Genomic DNA, 15692 nt, shown 5'->3' with positions numbered 1-15692 from the left:
GCAGGTTTATTAGAGGGAGACGGTCATATTTCTCTGCCGTCTTTAGGTGTTACAACGTTAAATAGAGTGTTAAATCCTAGAATAATATTTACTTCACATATTAATAATTTAGGTATGTATGCGTTTATTCAGTCAGAATTAGGTGACATAGGACGTATCCAAGCTTCAGGTAATAACGCTATTCGTTATATTATAGGGGATATAAAAGGTATTATGTTTCTTATTAATTTAATGCACGGTAAACTTAGAACACCTAAAAATATAAGGTTTAATGGTTTAATTAAATTTATGAATGCTAAATATTCTTTGGATACACAAGAAAGTTTATTAGATAACTCAAATTTCCTTAATAATAGTTGATTTACAGGTTTTACGGAGTCTGACGGACATTTTGGACTTTAATATCTAGAAAGAAAACCTAAATCAGATACTACTGAGTTTTTAGAAACAGAAGTAAAAAAAATAAGATCGGATAAACCGAAACCTGAGTATAGAGTTAGAACTACTAACCTTAAAGGTAATATTACCCTTCATGATTCCTGCATTCATGTGGATGAGCTAAGCCGACATCGAGGTGCCAAACTAACTAACGGCAACTAACTGTTTCCTTGTTAGTGTACATCGTTCCCTGCCGCAGGCCTTCGGACATGTGGACAACACTGGTATGATTGTATGTCAACCTCATGATCTGGAGCACCACTAGAGTGCTTCGATGGACTGTCAAGCTGGTGGACTATGTAAGAACGTTTTGTCAGTAAGACCAAAGAGTCGGAGATCAAGAGAACAAGATTCAAGAGGGATTGGAAAGCGACCCACGACCTAGGCCGTATACCAAGGAAGAGATGAGCCCGCTGTGTTCTTGAATAAGCTTTGTGAGGTCCAGTCTGGTCATTCTTCGTAAGACGCGAATGTTGAAGTTGATAACATACTAGCAATTGTTGAAGAGAAGAATGTGAACACTCTTGAGTTGCACTAACGTTTGACCGAACTGTTCAAAGTAGTGATTGACGGGCCTCGACCATGTGCAAACGTAAGAGCATAAAAAGAGTAAGGGGACGCGTGACGGCAAAGAGGCCGTAGGGCGCCAAGAGCCCCACCGGTACGCGACAATGGTAGAGCTTCAGCTCGTCATGCCTCCGGCATCGCTACAAGTCTCTCTTTCTCGACAAGACCCTCACTTTAAATTGCTAGCCCCCAGCTGGCTTCAATGCTGCGCGCTCCTACTGCAGCTCCCCACCATGGTGGTCATATTCGACCTGGAAGACGACGCGCCCTCATACCTTGCCCCGCACGCGTCCGGCTTGCTCAACGTCAAGCCGCTGCACCACTCGCTCGCCACGACGGCAGCCCAGAGTGAGCAGAGCGTGCCTGGGCTAGAAGGAGAAGAGAGACCGAACCCCAACATCAATGGATTCAGCGCTGCCCTGAGCTGTTATCCGTGAGCCTGAACCTCTGACCAAGGACTTGGCTCCGCGCCCTGATGCATGCTAACCACAGTAACGACACAGTATAGTTCGACAGCTTGCCGGCCAGCTCGACCTCAACACGTTGCACCATTTGTCGCGAACCTGCAGGCAGTTCCGTGCCAACCTGCTCGAGTACCGCTGTCAGCTAAGGAAGCATACACTGCACTGCTGCAACGAAGACGGTGACGACGGACATGGCGGTACTCATGCGAACAACAACAAGCTGGGCTCGACGCGCCAGTTCACGAGCGGACGCGTTGGAAAATGCGCCCGGGACATGGTGGGCGAGTGCCAGCGCTGTGCCAGCGTCGTGTGCCGGGTATGATCTCTCTCCATACGAGGAGGAAGCGGGAGAAGTACAAGCACTGACAATGGGTAGAACTGCACCATGAAGCCCCCGCCCACACCTACCTTACGGGCTCGCTATCGCCGCATCTGCCGGACATGCACCAAAGCGCCCCTTGGCCTTCTCATGGCCTACCAGAAGCCGCGCTCGTCGTCGTCCGGCTCTCCCTCGCCGCCAGGCTCCCCGAATCCTCGTCCTGTCTTCTTTGACAATGACAAGCCTCGCGCCTTCACCGCGCCAGCCTTTGAGCGAACACCATGCAACTGTGATAATGTCGTCTGGCTTTGCGCGCCATGCGGCAAGGACCTGCGCAACGCCGATACCATGTATGTCCGCGGCTGGAGCTGGCGCACGCGGTATAGCCACTACCTGGGTGGCGTTGGCACAGGGGCCGGCGAGGGAAACGAGGGTGTCGAGTGCGGCAGAGGCTCTGCCTGTCTAGGCGCGAAGAGGGTCGAGCACGAGACGTGCGAGCAAGATATCCTCGATGCGCTAGAGACTGCTGCTCATTCCCCAGGCTCACCCGACCGCTGGAGGGGGACCAGCTATCTCGCCCAAGAAATCGAGGGCATCGGCGGCGTGCTAAAGGTCAAGCATAAGAAACAGGTGCGCGTTGGCGAATGCGTCAAGCTGTACCAAGACGAGCGGGAGAAGTCGATACAGCATCTCGAACGCGAGGCCACTGGGAAGCTCAGGAGCTGGTGCTCTTGGTGTGAGAGGGTGGTACTTGGGGAAAAGGACAATGTGGAGACTGCCGGTGGGCGACCAACCTCAAGTGGTTCGAGCTCGGCTTCTTCCACCCAGTCCAGTCCTTCATACAGGTATTGAGGTTCAATTTTTTTGGTGCGACTGATGGCCTCCCATTGAGGTAGTTCTTCTTATTCATACATTAGCAATAGCCAATGTTTTCCGTTTGGCTTGAGCGCGCCAATTCCCACATCACAAAGCTGCTTATCTCACCCCCTCGGCCAGATCATGCCCCTCATGAGTTTGGTGCACCCGCCCGTTCTCCCTCAATCTAGGTGAAAACGTGCAGACCTCGATATCCTTTGTGAATACTTCTCTAATTGCTCCTTTTTACGCTTAGTCTTCTGTTGGTACAAGACCTCAGTATCACTTTTCACGCGGTATGCTTTTCGCCACTAAAGACAACTGACTCAATACTTGACCATAGGAAAGAAGCCCAATCCACGGGACATGCACTACAGCATGTACAAGTACAAATACATACTCTAGATCTACTTCACCCGCACCACAGTCAACGTAAAAGCGCTACTACCGGTATCCGTCCTCCTGGCGCCAACTTCTTGATGAAGCCTGTCTTCTCTCCTTATTCTGCGAAAAGGTGGAGGAATGAATGCCAGCTTCATCGGTATAGTCAGAACACCCTAAAGCCAGAGTATTGGAATCCCAGTCTTCCTACATACCGGAAGTGCCTGTTCCTTGAGTTTCTTAGCCACCTGTAAACCCAGGCTCTCGGATGGTCGACCAAGCGCGGGTGACAAGAAGTAGTTTTGGAGGTCGATGACTGCCAGCGCAGTCTTGGTAGGATCAATCACGACACAAGACTCCTGAGTCTGCAATGTCATGCGTGGGTAGACTTTGGGAGCATCGGGCGTCAGGTGGTGTGTAATGTCATAGCCTTCAGTCTCGGAGTACAACCAAAAGTTTTCTGGACCTCCAATGACCTTGAGATTGTCCGTCATGGGGGCTCGAAGGATGTTGCGTATACGCTTCTTAGCTTTGGTGAACGGATCTCGGAAAACGCTGAGATGCCTGAAGAACATGAAAATTGAGCATTTAGAGAAGGTAAGAAAGGCGATCAGGGCAACTTTTGCTCGGTCTGAGGTTACTTATACATGGGGAAGTGGGGTAACAGCGAACGGGTACGGAAGCAAATACGGATCAACTGAGACACAGCATACGCACCCTTGGAAACATGCCGCGCCTTCTACAAACAGATATGGCGGCCGAGAGAGCGTATCTCGCGTCCCCCCTAATCACGTGCTTCACTTTCACTTTCGCGTATGATATGCAAGGTCTATCCCATTCAACATGGGTTACCCAGCAACCAGGCACTGTTTGTAAGCTTTGCCGCCCTCCGCCATGTGCACTGATATAAATAATCACCCCAGGCGTTTCTTATTCTTTCGACCTACAGCTGCCACCTCCTATCATCAACGGGTATCAACAAATGCACAAGATCATGAGGTATGCGTCGCGCACCTCTCCTAAATTGCAGTGCATGGACTAACTAAGATAGCGAGCCCGCTGGTATTCCAGACAGCAGTGTGCAGCCTAGTATGCACCCGCAAGGTTTCCGTCTGCTCGATCTACCTGGAGGTGAGGCTGGCCTACCCATAATTTGAAACATACCTAATCCCAAGATTTAGAACTGCGCAACAAGATCTACAGCTCTTGCACCGAGAATCACGTCGTTGATCTGGACAAAACGTCCTTGAAAAGATATACCTTCCTCGGCCTCACTCAAACCTGCTCCCAGATTCGAACCGAGTTCCGTCAGTTATACATGGCCCAGACTTCTATACACACTTGCATGGCGTGGCATTCCAATGAAGTACACTTCTGGCCCCCGAAACGCTTCATCCAAACCTTCTATGCCCTAGCGGAGCCGCAGGTCATGGAAACCTATCGTGGTGACCTCAAACTCACGGTATATCGGGTTTACGGCGGCCAATTAATCCATGTGAACAATGCGATTCAGTTAATCATAGTGGCCCCATGTATGCAACTCAGATTTGCTTACGACGAAACATTTGCGTTGGTATATCACGCTATCAACCAGCTCAACGACCAGCTCAATGCTACAGCTGACCAAAAAAACACCGTTTGGCGAAACATTGTCGCCACCTCGATTCGATCTATCCGCATCTTATTTTTCAGACTCGAAACTGCACTGATCTTTGAGACGGATGAAAAGACAGCACGTGAAGCTCAAGCATGGTGGGCCGAGGGGGAGCTTCCTATAATGGATTCTCTCAGGGTCTTATTCATTTGGGAGAGCATAGGCAGTAGTAGTCAAAGTGTATCCTTGAAACGGCATGCATTCGAGTAACTCTCTAGATCAATATTCCTGTCACCAAAGGATGGTTGATCGGCACACAAAGCTCGAATATTGAACACAGATAAGACCACCCCACCAGGACTTTATACGGTAGTTGCTAGGGTACATTATATTGGATTATTATATGTAATGTCAAGGTATGGTTTTTTCCACACGTAGACTTTGATCTCAATATTGCATGTAAGTTTTCGTGTTGTAGCCATCAAGTCCATTGCTGGTGTATTCAGTTAGACTCTCATGCTTGATACAGGCCCCTGAATTAAGTTGCTAGAGTGATTTTTAATAGATTCTTGGATGTAATGACAGGGCATTGTCGTCGCTACGCATAGAGTTTGAGATTAACTTTGAATAGACTTTTAGGTACTTTAGCCACTAAGTCTTCTATTGGCCTATCCAATCGGGTTCTCCATCCTCACTAATGTCCTTCACATGTTTCATCCAAGTCATTTGCACCATGTCGTCGCTTAGTCACAGTACAAACAGGTCTGGCCAGGAACGATGGAATGTCGGACACACATGTATCTGAGCCGTTTGGCAGACTCGTAATCGAATCTTGCACCTATCAGCGTAGTTGACCAACGATATGATGCTAAGCAAATTAAACATAAGCGCAAGGAACAATGGTTGGTTTGACTCGCCTGCGGAGGATGGTCCATGCTATGTCTTTTGATCATGAGAGCAACACGTCACAGGCTATGGAACGTCCTCTAGAAAAGCGTCAGAAAGAGAAAGTGAACACACAATGTTTGACTGATTAGCCAGAGCTATTAGTGCTGTCACAAATTTCCTACTAGTACAGCTCGAGTCCCTCCGTCGATGAGTGAAATGGGAACTACCGCTGAGCCGTGGCACAAGCTGCTGCGTCTCACCTTCACATAGTAAACGAAATAGCATCTGGGCCCTAATATTGCCTACATAAAGTATCAAGTCGTTCAACCAAACAACAAAACTTTGAAGGTTCTTTAGCCTAGTTAGTTTACCTTCGCTCCCTGGTGGTTCGATTCCAGCGGTGAGCAGCGGAACAGAGCACATGTTCGAAGCCGTATACTCACCTTTCTTTTTGTTTTCTTTATCTTTTTGCTACCCATGGTTCCACGTGTGCTTACATAACACACAGTCCGTTTGCCTTCACCTACGCACCCACAATACCTTTTCCGACGCACAAAATTCTCTGCAGCTTGGATTACCCTCACTTTAACCTTTCTTTTTATCCCGCAAGCTCACACCGGCTCTCGATATGGCTCCTTTTATGATCGCAAGTGAGGGCAGCATAGCGTCCCGCTCGTCAGATGAGCTTGAGGTTCTCCATTCTAAGGCACAGCTTCACTTTCGCATCAAACTTGAGAAAGTCAAGAAACGAAATCCCTGCCCCGACATTACCATCTACGAGTTCTACTTCGATCGCGAGAAATCGTCCGTCAAGAACGTACCGCACGACCTACAGCTCGAATTTTACTTCGCCAACTACAATGCATTCACTGAGAGTGGGTTCCAGCCTCAGCGCGACAGGAATTTCGATATTGTGAGAGCGATTTGGTACTACAACCTTGACCACAGGCATTCCTTCTCCCGCCACTTCCAGGGCATCCGTTACAACATCATCCTAATGGTATTTCTGTGGGCCGGCAGGATTTTGGAAAGCGGCACAGTTGACGGCATTTGCGACGATGAGTGTGGCACGTTTTGGTAGATCTAGTGACACAAGTACAGTTTTGCAGATTCGCTAACTTGACTTAGGTATACGTATATCTGTGCCTGGATGGAATCTCTTGACAACCCGACCGAATTCACAAAGCGCGATGCCTTCATTAATGTATGGGTAAAGTCCAAGTACGACCTCATTACCTTCCCACGCACCTACCTACAACGCATCAAGAAACTCGTTGGTACAATTAAGGAAATGGTTACGTCGACGAAATTTCCGCCCTCCGAATTCATCGCACGCTGCGAAGACCATTCAATAGACGAGGCATTGTTTGCAAAAGAGGGTTTCATACTGGCCTTGAAGTGGGCGTTGACAAAGGAAGGTGATGCTCAACCGGAGGAGATGAGTTCCAAAGTAGACGCTCAGGCATACGAAGATTTGCCTCCCATTCGGCGTCGGTACACACCCGAAGACGTTGCCATTGTCGAAGAATCGCTCACCGAACCTGAACGACGTACTCTTTGCGATGTCCCTTGGAACAGCGCCCACGTTAAGGCTTTATTGGTAGATGTTGATATGTCCGCGCGCGGTTCAGGCATTGAGATGGATGGCCGCGTACACTGGATGGATATGGACAAAGCGGAGGAGCTACTGAAGAGAGTTACGGTCGATGATATCACGAAGATGTGTGCTACATTAGGCGTTGCTGACTACGGTAACAACGGCGATGTTATGGACATGGACATGACGTAGTGAGAGCTGGTGGTATGGCGTTGAATGTCGAAGGTTTCTCTACTTCACTTTAGCTCAAACGGCACATCCTTCCTTAGCACCACAATCTCAAAGCTTGTCTGGCATCCCCATACACCCGCTCCTTGCGTACTCCTTCTGACCTCTTGATAACCTCTCTTCCGCCAATAATCCCCGTTAAGACATTCGGCCGCGAGAATCCAAAGGTTGAGATTGCCCTGCGCACGCTCTTCATTTTCACCCACTCGCTTCTGGAAACCCAGCTTCGACTGCTCGATGTTGATGAGGCGCTGCTCCAGAAACTGAAGTAGTTGCACAGCCAACCCGCGTCGCGCATATTTTGCGCTCCCGTCTACGCACACGGCCTTCATTTCCCAGCCTCTTTCAGTCTCTGCTCCTTCCTTAGTCCATCCGCCTTTCCAGGGTACAGCGGTAGCACAAGCGACAACCTTCTTTCCGGCCCATTTACCATCCACGGATCTATTGCGTTCGAGTCCCTGCTTGCCCTCTTCAGGCGTTGTATCGTCGTCAAAGATCAAGGCGACGACGCTCTTCTCACCCAGCATTTGGTAGTATGACTCAAGGGTGGCAAAACGCAAGTCCGTACAGTCCCATTTGACTGGGTCGTGCTTATGGGATCGCAGGAATGCATCGTTGACTAGGCGGGTAATTGATGCTGTTATAATTGCGTCTGCCCTGAGCTCGGAGGGTGTAAAGAGCGTCGGAGCGGAAAGAGGTGGTGTCGTCATTCCGTGAAAGATGGATTACGAGAGTATAAAAAAAATCCTGGGAGTTGTTGTACGTGACAACTTGCGTCGGCGTCGGAGTTAGCTCTTCTCCATCAGGACTAGTTACGCCCTGCGAGACGGTGTAATGCGCGTTTTTCTCTCGAAACGTGATACTAGCTCATCATAAAATTTCGACTAATTCATCTCAGGCATTGAAGTGAATTATCTAGCGAGTGAAGATCGCGTTCATGTGAAGGAAGTTCGGTAACCTTGGAAGGCTCGTCACTGTCACGCGACTGAGTACGACACCCGACATTGCTGCTTCTGAGTCCAACACACATGGTAGCTAAGCACCATTTTTCCAGCTAGCAATCAGCACACGGTTACCCAATCACGCTTTAGGCGTCGTTCCTGCCATGATTACAAAAGCTCCTCTTACTAAGCTCCGAATGTGGACGCCTGCACATGGTTCAGCCAGCCTAATTATTTCATGTGCCGATGTTGAGTCAACGCGAATTCACAATGCTAATCGACGCTTGCCTGCTGAGATTAAGGAACGATAAAATCCTATGCCACTGGAAAATTCTCTCCTATGGGAGTAAATGTTTGCTTACTTTCTCCGGTGCAGTTCTAAAGGAATGCCTGCAATGTTTGCTCGAACGCCAGTACGCAAGGATGACGTTGGCTTGTTTTCAAAAGAGCTTGATGCAAAATTGCTAGGCCCCTAGAAATTGTGTTTTTAAGACGCATAAGTGGAACCATGCTTGCTTACTGGTTGTTAGATCAGGTTTTTAGGCAATAACACTTCTACATGATAATTTTATGGGCCACAAGGCCTTTCAGATTATAATGGAGCATATGGGTACACCTGAGAATCCCGTGACGACCGTTAGAGTTCTGTCGGTTCCGTCCAGATAAAGGACTGTTTGAAGAATGAGCGTCATGGCCGAACCCTCAAACGCTTGATTACGACGATTCATAAGTTTGACATGGCCTCGTATCTAGGCCATATAACACTCGAAACAGTCCTTTCTAAGTGTATAAGCATCTGCGAAGAACTTACGAGGTGCTCGATCTGACGATGAGAGTTTTCTCAAATCCGCTATCGAACTTCTCGAACCACTTACTCCAAGCAATGAGTTGGTATCAAAGCAACGCGAAGACTTAGCCTTCAGAGGAAATGCGCTATCCATCAGCTTTTGCGACGTTTTACAGCGATTGGAGCAGAGACGTATAGGAGATTTAGATGCAACTTTGAAAAGTGAATGGGGTTTTCCTGACCTAGATAGGTCGCGATATTCAGCTTCCTCGTACCTGAGTGTGATAAAAATATGTGCCAAACAGTACTGCATGATTAGTACGAAGGCTGCCGCGTTGTTCCCTGCCACCTGGCATCAGGTCACGCTAGATGTAAGGAGCTCCACCAAGCTGTATCCTTCACCATAGCCGCCCTCACCTTAATGAAAGCGTAGATAGGCCCGATTTTGCCAATCATAGCATTGCAACGATGCTCTGGGGCGAGACGCTTCTGTTTCTTTCGTACCCTACAGGAACGTGGCTTCATTCGCATAATAGAAGTCAGCACTAGATCGGTAAGACCGGTACCATTGCCAGCTTCAAAAAGGCCCAAGCTCGGGCGAAGTACGCCATGTCAGCAGTTCCGCCTTCACGAGACATGAATACCAGGGGCTATGCCCGAGGTGTACTACATTCTTATTGATACTTCGGAACAACAGAAAAGCAGATCGTTGCAGCTGTCATATCTCTCGCTATTGTTACATCATAGCTACCGTGGGGAACGTAACTACCATGTCTTCCTCTATTACCTTTGAAGATGCTATCAAACGAGCTGTTACACCCGGCCAGAACCGGTTGCTAGCAGGCGTGGCTCTTGGTGCTGCAGAGTCTCGTCGGACAGGTTAGTCCGCCTCTAAAGCTCCCAGTCCTGTTGCCGCTGAGGCAATCCTACAGAGGAGACAGCAGAACCGCAAGATTACCTCGCCGCATACGGAAATCTGAAGCTGGACCCCGCTTCGTCTCCTATAACGACCGAGACGGTTATGTGGGTTGCCTCGTGCACGAAGCTGGTGACAGCGGTTGCTGCCTTGCAATGTGTTGAGCGTGGCATGTTCGCGCTCGATAACTCGGCCGATATAGATCGGCTGCTCCCCGAGTGGACTAAGCAGGAGATATTGACTGGGTTCACCGACGATGGTAGTCCAGTTTTGCAGCCCGTCAAAGACAGGATCACGTTAAGGCAGCTGCTCACTCATACAAGTGGCGTTGGATACGAATTTGCGGATCCCAGGCTGCTGAAATGGAGGAGTGCCCGCGGCGAAGGACCGCCTACCATGAAGACACCAAGCACTGAGTGTTACAAGACTCCGCTAGTTTTCGAGCCTGGCAGCGGCTTTGCGTACGGTGGTGGCGTCGATCTCGCGGGGTTGATGATAGCTAGGGCGAACCAATGTACGCTGGAAGCATACATGCGCCGGAATGTATTCGATATCCTGGGCATGGACGATACATCTTTCTACGTCGGGTACAACAACATTGGCGAACGCTTGATGCCAATGACAACGCGGGTCACGCCCGAGGAACTAATTGACGGGTACGCCCCAGACGCCCAGCTCAAGCAATTCCTAGACCCACCAGACGAGTCTGGGGGCGCTGGCCTCTTTGCAAGCACAGAAGACTACCTCGAGCTCCTAAAGTCACTTCTTCGCAACGACGCACGGCTGCTCAAGCCAGAAAGCATCGATGTCCTCTTCGCGACTTGCCTCTCTCCTTCTGCCCAGGACGCACTCAACAACCTCCTCTCGATTCCGGTCATCGCAGGCATGATGATGCCCGGTGAGCCGCCTATAGGCACGCCAGGTGCGAAGACATGGTCGTATGGGGTCGGTGGCCTTGTGGCGCTGGAGGATGGTGAAGAAGGGTTGAGAGCTGGCTGGATGCGATGGGCCGGTGCGGCCAATACGACGTGGTGGATGGATAGAGTGGGCGGGACCTGCGGCTTCTTCGCAACGCAGTTATTCCCAACTGGCGAAGGTAAACATGCGTTCCTAAACAAGATGTTTCACAAGGAGATGGTTGCGAGGTTTGGAGAGGTCGGCGCGTGAGTGTGGAGTAGCATCAGCCATCAGGACTTTCTGACTATCCTCCAAACATGTCAATCATCAAATCGATCAAGTGTCTCGGACACATTGAGCAATTTCGACGGGTACAACATCCAACTTGCCTTTGGACAGACGGCCACTTGATGGCATGGTGATGCCCGGGTGATGCTTATCAAGATGCTGACAAGCTGCCTTAGTGCCATCTTAGATCCACAGGTCAACGGGTAGGCAAGGCTTAATTTCTCACCCAGCACTTTACCCAATCGCTACATTCGCCGACTGCCTTTGACTCGCCTGGGTCCACGTACTAATCATGCATTCTTACTCAAGGATTACGACCCGTATGGCACGCCTGGGGACAGATGCAGGAGATGGGCAGCCGAGGTGGTGCAGTGCCTGTATCCTCGGCCCTTTGGAGATGGATGCGCTACAATCGAGCATGACGCGTCGAGATAAGACGGAAATACTACGACACTAGGTCGCGCCGTTACCCGATAGCTCAACCGCTTCACGACGTCAGCTACCGTTCCCGATAGCCGTGCATACGCATTTTTCTTCCCTCGAGCGCACATGCACCTGCGCACCATCGTCCAATTGAGATACTGTGCAGGAAACAAAGAGCTGCAAGCATGCAGGAGGAAGACTATGAGATCCTTCGCAGCGAAGCGAACGCGAGCCCCGAGAGATACGCAGAATGGGACAGGCAGCGCCAATTCCGCGAACAATATGCCGAGCGACACAAGAACGAACCGACCTACGAGGAGCGTATAAAGCAGGAGAAACTTGAAGGCGAGGGGCGCTCAAGGGGCGAGCCAGGGCAAAATGCACCGCAGCCAGCCGCTGTACCGCTACCTACCAACCAGGAGGAAGAGGTCGTACCGCTGTCGCGTCATGGCAGCGTCTCGTCAGCCTCTACGTCGTCTTCGGCGAGTTCGCACAGTGCTCGACTTGAGGAAATCCGCACAGTCCGCTCTACACCCCGAGATCGCCGGTCTACTGTTGGGTCACGGACATCGGACGGGAACATTTTACAACTCCATCCTACTGAGCGCAACCCAGAGGCACTACGTCGTATCGAAACCCACCGAAGTCAACACAAAACTACAGTCGGCGCCCCTGAAGTTGAGTCTCGTCTCACGAGAACCCTCACACGTCGCAAGACTGAGAGACCGCTCCCTAGTCTGGGCGCTGGCAAGCCGTTCCCACCGCCTCTGCCAGAACGTGAGGAGTATGTCGTCGAGTTTGAAGGCGCGGATGACCCGCTACACCCGCAGAATTGGACCATGAACAAGAAGCTGGGCATAGGAGCGATACTGGCGTTTGATGCTCTGTCTGCCACCATGGGTAGCAGCATCTTCTCGAGCGCGACCAGAGTCGTATCTCACCAGTTTGGAGTTGCACCTGTAGTTGGCACATTGGGAACGAGTTTGTTCGTCTTTGGATACGCGTTTGGGCCTTTAGTAAGCACTATATAATACATGGCAGCACCGCGAGCTAATATTTCACAGATGTGGGCCCCCTTCTCCGAGCTCTACGGTCGCAAACCACCCCTCATCATCGCCGCCTTTGGTTTCGCCATATTCAGTATCGCTGTCGCTGTGGCCAAGGACCTCCAAACGATCCTCATCTGCCGCTTCTTCGCAGGCCTCTTCGGCTCCTCACCGCTTGCCATTGTCGCCGCAGTCTTTGCAGACATGTTTAATAACAGATTGCGCGGCCTTGCTGTCGCTGTCTTCTCAGTAACCGTCTTCATGGGACCACTATTAGCTCCTTTTATTGGTGGTTTCATAACCGATAGCTACTTGGGCTGGCGATGGACCGAGTACATCAGCGGTATTATGGGATTCATAGCTTTCGGCCTGCTCATGCTGTTTATGGAGGAGTCGTATCCGCCGGTTGTGCTGATCAACAAGGCGAGTGAGTTGAGGAGACGCACAAAAAATTGGGGAATACACGCCAAGCAGGAGGAAATCGAAGTCGATTTCAAAGAGTTGATTGTAAGGAATGTGAGCCGTCCAATGAGGATTCTCTTCACCGAGCCAATTGTGCTGCTCATTACGATTTATATGAGCTTTATTTGTATGTCTATATGTTCGACTCTCCAGAACCAAACTGACATGATCATAGATGGTCTTCTGTATCTCTTCCTAACAGCATACGCGCTCGTATTCCAGGGCGTATATGGCTGGAGCGGCGGTGTCGCTGGTCTCGCCTATTTTGGCATGGTTGGTGGCGAAATGATCGCTTTTGTTGTTGTCGTACTCGACAACCCGCGATATGCCAGGAAATTGGCAGCGAACAACAATATTCCGGTTCCTGAGTGGCGGCTGCCAATCAGTATGGTTGGTGGCGTGCTGTTTGCTAGTACGTGATTACCCACCACTGATTAACTTTACTAACTGGATAACAGCCGGTCTTTTTTGGTTTGGCTGGACGGGCTACACGGGCAACATCCACTGGATCGTTCCCGTTCTCTCTGGTGTCTTCACTGGCTTCGGCATATTTTCCATTTTCCTCTCGCTCCTCAACTACATTGTCGACGCATACCTCATGTTCGCCGCCTCTGCAATTGCCGCCAACACTTTCATGCGATCCATCTTCGGAGGCGTGTTCCCTCTGTTTGCCACATTTATGGTACGTTGAACATTCCGAGACCACTACTCTCTGAGGATGAGTTGAGAGTATAGTCGCTGACTAAACGCAGTTTAACGGGATGGGGATTGAGTGGGCTTCTACCCTATTGGGATGCGTAGCTGTCGTGCTGGTGCCGATGCCGGTTGTGTTTTACGTCTTTGGCAAAAGGATTCGCGGCAAGTCCAAGTTTGCACCTGCGCCGGACATTGCTCAAGATAAGAGAAGGGATGAGGAGGCGAGACTGGGTGGCGATAATGTGGCAGGAGATGTGGGTAGTGGTGAAAGCACTGATGGTGCACTGCAAAAGGAGAAGACCAAAGACCAGTAGAGGACTGGGCAGTCAAGTAGAATTCTATATATTTAATCACGAGCTGTTCAACTACCACTTTGAAGTTTCTAGTGCAATGAGGGATGGTCACGTGTCGAACACGGGAGGTTATGCCGAGTGCGGAGAAATCCTCGAATAGGAATTTGGCCCGCCCACTTCGGACGACTGTACTCCATGGCGGCCCCGCAACACCACGGGGTGACGCAACTACACCGAGATTTCCACCGCGGGGTAGGATTATTCCGAATCTTTCAAGCTACATTAGTTGAAATTTTACTCGCCAATCTTTCTTGATCGTCCTCAACCATCTTTCACGCGTCAAACTCCCCGGCAGCTTTTTTGTGCATAATCACCGCGTTTTCCAACATACTCTCATCCCAATTTCCTCAACCAAAATCTTCCACATTCATAAAATCGTCAAAAGACTACCGTCAAGATGTCAATGTCCATTGAAGAATGCCAGACACCCCGCCCGGGCTTTCCTCGCCCGGTGCCAGACACACCAACGAACGTCATGGAGCAGTTCAGCATGAAAGGCAAAGTCATTGTAGTCACAGGCGCCGCAGAGGGAATAGGAGGCGCAGTCGCAGACGCCATGGCTGAGGCAGGAGGGCACGTAGCCCTCTGGTACAACTCCAACGAAGCCGCCATCCACAGAGGCAAGACACTAGCCCAAGCGCACAACGTCAAAACGCAAGCCTACAAAGTAAACATCACCAACGCGGAAGCCGTGCAAGCCACCATCAAGCAAGTTGTTGCAGACTTTGGCCAAATCGACGTTTTTGTTGCAAACGCAGGGACTGGCGACTCTCAACCGCTCCTCGACCAGACCCTAGACTCGTACCACAACCTAATGAAAGTCAACGTGGACGGGCCCGTTTTCTGCGCAAAGTACGCCGGTGAAGTCTTCAAGCAACAAGGCTTTGGCAACTTGATCCTCACATCCAGCATCTCCGCGCACATTGTCAACGTGCCCGTCGACCAGCCCATCTACAACGGGACCAAGGCGTTTGTCTCGCACCTAGGAAAGTCGCTTGCGCGTGAGTGGCGCGAGTTTGCGCGCGTCAATATTGTCTCGCCTGGGTTTTTCAACACCAAGATGGGGGCTGGGCCGCAGGTGATTACTGAGGGGTTGAGGATGATTCCGCTTGGGAGGCAGGGCGATGTCAAGGAGATCAAGGGCTTGTTTTTGTATTTGGCGAGTAATGCGTCGACTTATGTGACGGGGAGTGATGTGCTTGTTGATGGAGGGTATGTTTTGCCGTAAAGGATGCGTGTAGGTGGAATAGTCAGGTACAGGAGAAAACGTAGAATGAATTTAGATTACGAGATAACATGCAAAGATTACGACCTTTAAAGGTACTACTTGAATATACTCGCTCGACTAGTGCTATATTTCATTTCAGCCTTTCAGCGTTTTGGTCGATCCACTAATTATGAAGTGCTCGATATCGCTAAGACTTGGATTAAGAGTAGACGAGTTTGGTACAAGGTGACCATGATAGGCTTTCTAGAACGTCAATTAGCGACTCCTCGAGCTTTCTTCTTTCCCCCAGGTGACTGACCTTCGGAGTATATCAGACTTCCTACT

At 50.2% G+C, this 15692-nt stretch overlaps 9 protein-coding genes across 9 annotated transcripts; 7 read left to right on the top strand and 2 right to left on the bottom strand.

The window, feature by feature from the left end:
• Positions 1-421, top strand: K460DRAFT_81217 (uncharacterized protein). Its single transcript, XM_040938709.1, has one exon. It carries the CDS (start codon positions 115-117, stop codon positions 358-360), a length of 246 nt encoding a protein of 81 aa, XP_040791383.1. The 5' UTR covers positions 1-114; the 3' UTR covers positions 361-421.
• An 817-nt stretch (positions 422-1238) lies between these two features.
• Positions 1239-2780, top strand: K460DRAFT_384821 (uncharacterized protein; the record flags this gene model as incomplete). Its single annotated transcript, XM_040935514.1, has 3 exons — positions 1239-1438; positions 1509-1785; positions 1846-2780. The coding sequence occupies 3 exons, from the start codon at positions 1239-1241 to the stop codon at positions 2638-2640; spliced, it is 1272 nt and encodes a 423-aa protein (XP_040791382.1). The 3' UTR covers positions 2641-2780.
• Positions 2781-3050: 270 nt separating this feature from the next.
• On the bottom strand, positions 3051-3722 carry K460DRAFT_415302 (uncharacterized protein; the record flags this gene model as incomplete). The annotated part of the gene is made up of 2 exons (XM_040937727.1): positions 3240-3722; positions 3051-3176 (listed from the first exon to the last, which is right to left on the bottom strand). The coding sequence occupies exons 1-2, from the start codon at positions 3597-3599 to the stop codon at positions 3051-3053; spliced, it is 486 nt and encodes a 161-aa protein (XP_040791381.1). The 5' UTR covers positions 3600-3722.
• Positions 3723-3803: 81 nt separating this feature from the next.
• K460DRAFT_81195 (uncharacterized protein) lies at positions 3804-5292 on the top strand. The gene is made up of 3 exons (XM_040938708.1): positions 3804-4023; positions 4076-4155; positions 4206-5292. Exons 1-3 carry the CDS (start codon positions 4007-4009, stop codon positions 4886-4888), a joined length of 780 nt encoding a protein of 259 aa, XP_040791380.1. The 5' UTR covers positions 3804-4006; the 3' UTR covers positions 4889-5292.
• Positions 5293-6134: 842 nt separating this feature from the next.
• K460DRAFT_404083 (uncharacterized protein) lies at positions 6135-7295 on the top strand (the record flags this gene model as incomplete). Its single annotated transcript, XM_040936698.1, has 2 exons — positions 6135-6583; positions 6635-7295. 2 exons carry the CDS (start codon positions 6135-6137, stop codon positions 7293-7295), a joined length of 1110 nt encoding a protein of 369 aa, XP_040791379.1.
• A 44-nt stretch (positions 7296-7339) lies between these two features.
• K460DRAFT_404082 (uncharacterized protein) lies at positions 7340-8041 on the bottom strand (the record flags this gene model as incomplete). Its single annotated transcript, XM_040936697.1, has 1 exon — positions 7340-8041. The coding sequence occupies one exon, from the start codon at positions 8039-8041 to the stop codon at positions 7340-7342; it is 702 nt and encodes a 233-aa protein (XP_040791378.1).
• Positions 8042-9829: 1788 nt separating this feature from the next.
• K460DRAFT_330138 (putative penicillin-binding protein) lies at positions 9830-11269 on the top strand (the record flags this gene model as incomplete). The annotated part of the gene is made up of 2 exons (XM_040930767.1): positions 9830-9929; positions 10001-11269. The coding sequence occupies 2 exons, from the start codon at positions 9830-9832 to the stop codon at positions 11140-11142; spliced, it is 1242 nt and encodes a 413-aa protein (XP_040791377.1). The 3' UTR covers positions 11143-11269.
• Positions 11270-11403: 134 nt separating this feature from the next.
• On the top strand, positions 11404-14157 carry K460DRAFT_330135 (MFS general substrate transporter). Its single transcript, XM_040930766.1, has 5 exons — positions 11404-12599; positions 12648-13218; positions 13267-13503; positions 13550-13773; positions 13844-14157. Exons 1-5 carry the CDS (start codon positions 11769-11771, stop codon positions 14099-14101), a joined length of 2121 nt encoding a protein of 706 aa, XP_040791376.1. The 5' UTR covers positions 11404-11768; the 3' UTR covers positions 14102-14157.
• Positions 14158-14295: 138 nt separating this feature from the next.
• Positions 14296-15484, top strand: K460DRAFT_364771 (NAD(P)-binding protein). The gene has a single exon (XM_040933056.1). It carries the CDS (start codon positions 14538-14540, stop codon positions 15366-15368), a length of 831 nt encoding a protein of 276 aa, XP_040791375.1. The 5' UTR covers positions 14296-14537; the 3' UTR covers positions 15369-15484.
• The last annotated feature ends 208 nt before the right edge of the window (positions 15485-15692 follow it).

Source organism: Cucurbitaria berberidis (genome assembly GCF_010015615.1).
Source record: "Cucurbitaria berberidis CBS 394.84 unplaced genomic scaffold K460scaffold_2, whole genome shotgun sequence".
In the NCBI taxonomy this organism is placed as follows: Eukaryota; Fungi; Ascomycota; class Dothideomycetes; order Pleosporales; family Cucurbitariaceae; genus Cucurbitaria; species Cucurbitaria berberidis.
The sequence above is the reverse complement of the archived record's forward strand: the minus strand, read 5'-3'. Positions and strand labels throughout refer to the sequence as shown.